General features: G+C 42.4%; 1 protein-coding gene across 1 annotated transcript; it reads right to left on the bottom strand.

Moving 5' to 3' along the window:
* Positions 1-5,360: 5,360 nt before the first annotated feature.
* Positions 5,361-6,530, bottom strand: HTR1B (5-hydroxytryptamine receptor 1B). Its single transcript, NM_001082790.1, is given in 1 exon segment — positions 5,361-6,530. A coding segment is annotated over 1 exon segment (1,170 nt).
* Positions 6,531-7,206: the final 676 nt, after the last annotated feature.

Genomic DNA, 7,206 nt, shown 5'->3' with positions numbered 1-7,206 from the left:
TTGGAATCATGTTAACTCATTCTCTTTGTTAACTGGCTGAATTCCAGGGACTGGCTTTCTCAAGGAGCACTGAAAATCCTAGCATAATCCTAAAATGTAGATGTTGACTTTGAAAATCTGATTTAACTGACAGATTTGTGAAATGGCACATGGAAAATTCACCACTGGGGACAACAGAAAAGGAGGGAGTAACAGTTTTATTAAAAGAAATGCCAATGACATAACTTTGCTTTCTCATTTTATATGGTCTGCTTTCTATATAAAAACTTAGTATGTGATAATGTATAATTTTATCTTTTATATGCTAATACATGCATTTGCTAATTTTGAAAGCAAATGTCCAGACCATATAGACTTGGAGGTCTGCTTTCTGGGGAAAATTGACATAAAAACTGCAAAAAAGCAATTCTCTCTTTAAATGGTAAGTGCCAAATGTCCTACCTCTGCACCATGCATATATCAATCTAAAACCACAAAAAATTTTGAAGGAAAAAACACAATGATGACAAAATTTGTAGTAGTAAGTATGCTTAAGTAAATAGCTCAAAACAAATTACTTTGAAACAAATGCTTTGTCTTCTAACCACTAATTTTATTCAGTATCACATTAAAAAGAGGTTATAATATTTTAAGATATGAAAATTTTAGCATTAACCCAGGACCAAAATGAATAAGAAAATAATGAAGCATCAGGTGTTGTGATACCACAGAATGACTGCATCCCATATCATTGTACCAGTTCAAGTCCTGGCTACTCTTACTTCTGTTCCAACCTTCTGATAATGTATCCTAGAAGATAGCTAATGATGAATTGGGGTGAACCAACAGATGAAAGATCTCCCCATCACTATCATCTCTAATTCTATTTCCACTTCTGTCTCTTTCACATAGACTAAATAAACATTTTGAAACCAGCTAAAAACGGAAAGAACTGAGTTTGCATATATGAAGAAAATCTTTACATTTTCTTTAGGGATCTTCTGCTTGAAATCGCAATTCTAAAGAATCTGCTATTTTAAATCAATGATAAAACTCCTCTTTCTTGGCTCAGAGATCTTTGTTTTTACTGAGCCTAGAGTGAAAGACTCACTTGCAAACTGTCCAGGAAGAAGGATTTAGAAATCTTGCATTTTGAGCACCTACATCTGCTAAGTAGTTCAGAGACACTATGCCCCCTGGTGGATTATTCCAGGGTGAGTTTTAATGAAACAGGCAGAAGCTTCATTGTCCACAGCCTTCGCCTTCAGCCTCTTGTTTTCTGAAAACTGTAGTAATTGCCCCAGTGTAAAGCATTTGTCCCCACCAACTCAACATTGATTTGGATCAACAGCTTCCTTTGATAAAAAGTAAATAATGTTGGCTACCTAATCAGCCCTTCATAGCTAAAATAAGAATGAGACATATCACTATTGGGTATCATAACTATATAAAGATCACAAAAATTAATAAATAAAATAAAGCTGAGAAGTAGAAAATGAGAAGATGTGAATGTGGCCAGGGACTTCAAACACTGATAGGTAGCCAGAAATATCTAGACAAGGAAGAGGAAGGGGAAAGGAGTTTAGAAGTAAATAAATAGGTTACATAGGAAACTAATATCTGGCAATTTCTTCCTAGCTAATAGAACCTCTGCAAACCATGTCTTGTGTTCCCTTTTGTCCTTTGGGTTGTATACCAATCAGCCTAGGGAAATAATTGTAAAAGGCTATAATCCTCAGTCACTTAGTCTCTCCCATTTAGGTTAGTTTAACCTTTTCTAGTACAATCTTCCAAATAGCCTGCTTTTTTTCTATGTTATAGGTATTCTATATTCATAAAGGAGGCAAAAGAAAGTAATGGCTAAGATTAAGTATCACCTACCTTCAAATAGTGCCATCTTGATAAGTGCTTTATATGTATGACTATAAGTGCTGAGAGGTCTATGCAACAACTTATAAGTAGATGGTACTTTCTGACCTCCAAGTACACTGCACTCGCTACTGCAGTGGTCTTCAGATAGGTTGTTCTGATTTTCTCAGATCTTCCTAAGTCTGCTTCTAACCAACTTTCTCCTTTTCCTCATTTCTTATGTTAAACATCATACAGGACCTTGGAATCTCACTACCTAGCCTGGAAACTAAATGTTCCCTCTAAATGATGATCTTAACTTCTTTCTACAGATACAGACAAAGTCCCCCAAATCATGGCTGTATATATCAGTGTTCCAGAGTGTCATTCATCATCAGTCATTCTCCCATGAAGGTTCAAACTCTTAAACACAGCCCCAGAATCCAAGGAACCAAGCTTTTCACAAAAATAAAACTATCATCCAATGATTTTTAGAACACAAAAAGGACTTTTATTTAATTTTTTTCCAAAATTTCATTTCCAATTATACATTTGCTGAAAGGTGGAATATCAAAGGCGATTTCCAGTAACATCAGCTCCACCAAATATGCATAATTTGAGATTTACTGCTTGAGTAAATTATAGTTCTCTCAGGATATCCTGGTTAAAGAAGTAAAAACTAAGATAATAGAGAGGGAAAGTGAAGGATATTGTTCTGTAGGAAATTTGTTGAATTCAATAAACATTCATTCATGGGTGCAGTGTCCACTTTTAAAAAGGAAACTCTAAAATTCCTAAAAACACAAGACAATATTGGTATTTTTGGATGAGTATACATTCATATATTTCTGTGAAATTTTGTGCAATTAAACAATATGAAAATGTTATTTGTTACCACAGCCAATGAAAATATGTTTTCATTTCTATGTAAGTTAAACATTTCCATCTCTCATTTTATTTTTTGCAAAAAAAAGCCATGTGCCTAGTTTATGAAACAAACTATGCTATCAGCAGCAGTAACTGAAAAGGAGCTTAAGAGCCTTAACTGCATACCCCTGGGATGAACAATATTCTTTGCATAATCATGTGCAATATGGATGATGATTCTAGATCTCTTATAACTACAAGAGTTTGCAAGCTTCTATTTCATACAATATGCCCCAAATCCAGTCAATTTAGCCAAATAATCAAGCGATAGTTTAGGTGGGTAATTTACAACAGGGAAAACACCCAATTTGGCTAAATTGACTGTGGTTTGTTCATATGAAGACACAGTCACTGTAAGTGCCTTATAAAGAAATCATTTGCAAGAGACTATTTGTTTCAATTAATTTTTTCTCCTAAGGTTCTGAGAAGTTGACTTACTTGCCTTCTAGGCCCAAAGAAAACACAGCTGCATAAACAGAAGACCAACGTATTAACAACATAGAAAACAAAGACCATGCCATATGCACATTCCTCCATGGGAGAAATGTCACAAAAAGCAAACTTAGAAATCTGAGGATCCAACAGAAGTGTAGGATTATCTAATGCCTAAAATTTTATCTTACTCTGGTGACAGGTGTAAATGCTGACCAAAATTCCACACCCCCCCCCCTTTTTTTTACACTGAGCTTAAATGTGAACTTTTGAATAGTATATTTTCAAGAGTCTTTACCCCAGAGTGAATGTCTGCATAGTAGGCAAGCAGTGTACTTCAGCTCAATATGTCTATTGTCTGACAGTCTGGACTGAAGAGCTTCAAGCAGGGAGTGAATCCATTTTGCAAAGGCAACTTAGATCTGCAGACAAAAGATTTGTACTGCAGAGAGCCCTCTGAGAAGAGGAGAATGAATCTTCTTTGGCATATTAAATGCTCCACATACACATTTTTTGGTGCATATGATCATTTAGAGCTACTCATTTTTACTAACATAATGCATTTTTAAAAACCTTTTAGTGTGAGATTTTACCCTGTATTGGGGACACTCAGAGTAAACTTGAAATAACAACTAAGTAGTATCGAAATTTGAAGAGATTGGTAAATTTAAAGTATTCCGGATATTATATCTATGTCAAATCAGTGACAAATTTCCAAGATTAAAGTTAGCCAGTTTTCAGATTGTTTGGTAAGTCTGAGGTGTGGTTCTGTACATTGTGCAGAAAACAGGCTCAATTTAGCTTTTTCAAAATTCTTGTGTGCCATTTTCTAATAATCTTTGTTATTGCCCAACTTCAGTATTAAAGAAAAGAGGTGGGTATTTTGCCTCCTTCTTTTTTTTTTTTTTTTTTTTTTTTTGTGGTAATTTTTAGGACTCTTACTGCATCTAGAAGATTTCTGGAGAAGGCATTTCATTCTCTTGGTTACTTTCTATGTTAGCACACAAATGAATCACAGATGGGAAGGAGAGTGCAAATGACTATCAGAAAAAAGTCTCATGCATTTCACAATATTTTTTACAAGTCAAAATATACATCCTCCAATTGCCCTCCTCCATTCTTTAATTGCATAAGTACCATTCCTGTTTCATCAGTCTCCTTCACATATCACTGAATTGGGTTAGGAATAAAGATACCTTTCTTGTTAAGAAATATATACACTTAACAGTAATCGGTTTAGCCAATTGCATTAATAAGAAACATAGCAGCAGTTTGGGCTGAGTCACCCATCATACCCTCCATTTATGGGGATCTAAATGTATAAAATGACAGGGACATGAAATTAGGAGGAAAAGGAAAGAAATCTGCAGACTTTGGCACTAGCACACAAAATGTTTTGTTTGAGTTGTTGGGGCTGGAGTTTGACAAATGCTAAACAGGAATTTCAAAATTACAAATCTGCAGAAAACAAACAATCCTAAGTGTATAGTCTCAGTTTAATGCTCATCCTGTCCCATCCCCACCCTCCCACCCCTATAGACTTCAATTATAATAAAAATAGAGATCTTAGCATTGGAATTTTGTTGTTAACTCTTCGAGGTTCCTCTGTGCCAACCAAGCCACACATAGGGTTTGAAGCACCAAATCCACAAGTTTCTCCAACCAAGTTTAAAGAAGCAAAAACTGAAGACTGGAGGATGTCAAAGCAACTGTTCTTAAATTAAGCCGAAACACGGAGTTTTCCCCAAAACACAGGGTATTAAGCGTCTAGTTCAAGTACTGCCAGGCTGTATGAAGATCTGTCTCGAGCTTCAAAGAACAACTACAAGTACCACTGAATTCTAGAGGGCACCATCCAGGATACCAAAGCAGGGCAGGGACCCCTTTTGTATCACCAATTTTTAAAAGTTGTAGCCCCCTCTGTGATTGGCTGCCGCAGGATCTGGCTGAGCCCATTGTTTGAGAGGAGGAAGCTCTACATTTCCTTTGAAAAGTTCTCCTTTCAGCGCTCTGGGGCTGGGCTATCCTGGCTTCCCGGGATCCATTGCCCTTGCCCGGAAGAGGACGCCTCGCTCCGACCCAGTAACAGCGAAAGAAGATTCGACCTACCTGTGGAACCAGACCGAACTTGGTCCCCCAAAGGTCGCTTAGGCGACCCCATTACAATTGGCAAGTCAGCTTGTGCACTTAAAGCGTATCAATTTATGGAACGCTTGTTTAAAGTCCTCATTGGACATGGTATAGATGATGGGGTTGATGAGCGAATTGACATAGCCCAGCCACGTGAAAAAGTCAAAGATGGCCTGGTGGAACCAGCAGGCATCCTTGCAGATAGGCATCACCAAGGAGATGATGAAGAAGGGCAGCCAACACACAATAAACACACCCAGAATGATCCCTAGGGTTTTGGTGGCTTTGCGCTCCCTAGCGGCCATGAGTTTCTTCTTTTCCAGCAGGGCATCGGAGACTCGCACTTTGACTTGGTTTACATACACTGGAGAGCCGGATTCGCTGGGCACGTCGGGCGCCCGAGAGTTAATTGAAGTGACTGAGGTCGTGGACCCAGGGGAATCAGTTATCAGCTGGGCTCTGGTCAGGCGCTTGCCGGTCCTGTTGGGCGTCTGTTTCAAAATCCGGGAGCGGGCTTCCACGTAGATTCGACCATAGAGGGCGATGAGGAGCAGGGTGGGTAAATAGAAAGCGCCCACCGTGGAGTAGACAGTGTAGAGAACGTGATCGGTGTTCACCAAACACTCGGACACCTCTTCCTCGGCCTTGGCCTGACGCCAGAAGAAGGGCGGCAGAGAGATACAGATGGAGAACACCCACACCAGCGCGATCATGATCGCCGCCCTCTTGGGAGTCCGTTTAGCCGAGTACTCCACGGCATCCGTGATGGCCCAGTAGCGGTCCAGGGCGATGACACACAGGTGCATGATGGAAGCGGTGCAACAGGTGATATCCGACGACAGCCAGAGGTCGCAAACCACCTGGCCCAGAGTCCAGCGGCCGGTGACCGTGTACATGGTGCTGATGGGCATTACCAAGATGGACACGAGCAAGTCGGTGACCGCCAGGGAGGCGATCAGGTAATTAGCCGGGGTGTGCAGCTTCCGGGTGCGGTACACGGTGGCGACCACAAAGGCGTTGGAGAGCGTGGTGGCCAAGGTGAAGAGCGCCAGCAGCAAAACCAGCAGTACTTTCCAGGGCAGGGCGATGGAGTCCTGGTAAATGTAGCCCTCAGCGCTGCAGTTGTGGGAGTGAGCCGCGGAGAGGTTGGCTTGAGGAACTGCGATCTGGGAGCCCGCAAGCGGTGGGGCGCACCGAGCGCTGGGTTCCTCCATGGCTCTCCTCGCCCCAGCTCCGGAGCGCAGCTCTTAGGCATGGAGCGGACGACGGAGAGAGCAGAGGGCGGAAGGACCATGGAGACCACAGGTTTGTCTCTCCGTGCTAGTCAGTTCCGTGGGTTCCTCAATTGCTCCTGCGCCAGGTTTCCACCTGAAACCGGAGGTCACGGGCGCGGCAGCCAAAGAAGGCGGGCGAGTCCTCTGCACTTCCAGTGCGCCTGGCGCTGCAGCCGCGTCTCAGGTCGCTCAGTTCCACGCCCCGTCCTGGCCCTGGGTTGCTAAGGACTGTCCCACCCAGCCCAGCTCCTCTAGGTTCCGGCCACTGCTCTCTGGAGATGTCAAATTAGGAGAGCGAAGTATTGCTCCAGACCAAGTTGGGGGGTGGAGAGGCAGAGTCTCTTACCCCAGTCGCTCGGGGCTGAGCGTCTCCTAACCCGGGCGCTCCAGGCTCTGCAGACCCCGCCCGCAAGAGTTTCCCAGCGGCGGATGCCAAAGATTGGAGGTCCTCGAGGAGCCCTGGTCTTGCATTCCCGCCCCCAAACCCGCAAGCCCCGAGCTGGGACACTTTCCTGCGGCGGCGGTGACCGCCTGAGCTGGGTGGGGTGTTGTCTGGGAGCCGCGCTGCCTCGCACGCTGGAGCTGTGCCCTCCCTCTCTTTACACGCACTGGCCAC

Source organism: Oryctolagus cuniculus, chromosome 5, assembly GCF_051225735.1.
Source record: "Oryctolagus cuniculus isolate XC-2025 breed Fujian yellow rabbit chromosome 5, ASM5122573v1, whole genome shotgun sequence".
Classification (NCBI taxonomy): domain Eukaryota; kingdom Metazoa; phylum Chordata; class Mammalia; order Lagomorpha; family Leporidae; genus Oryctolagus; species Oryctolagus cuniculus.
Note: the sequence above shows the minus strand (reverse complement) of the source record. Positions and strands in the feature narration are given on the sequence as shown.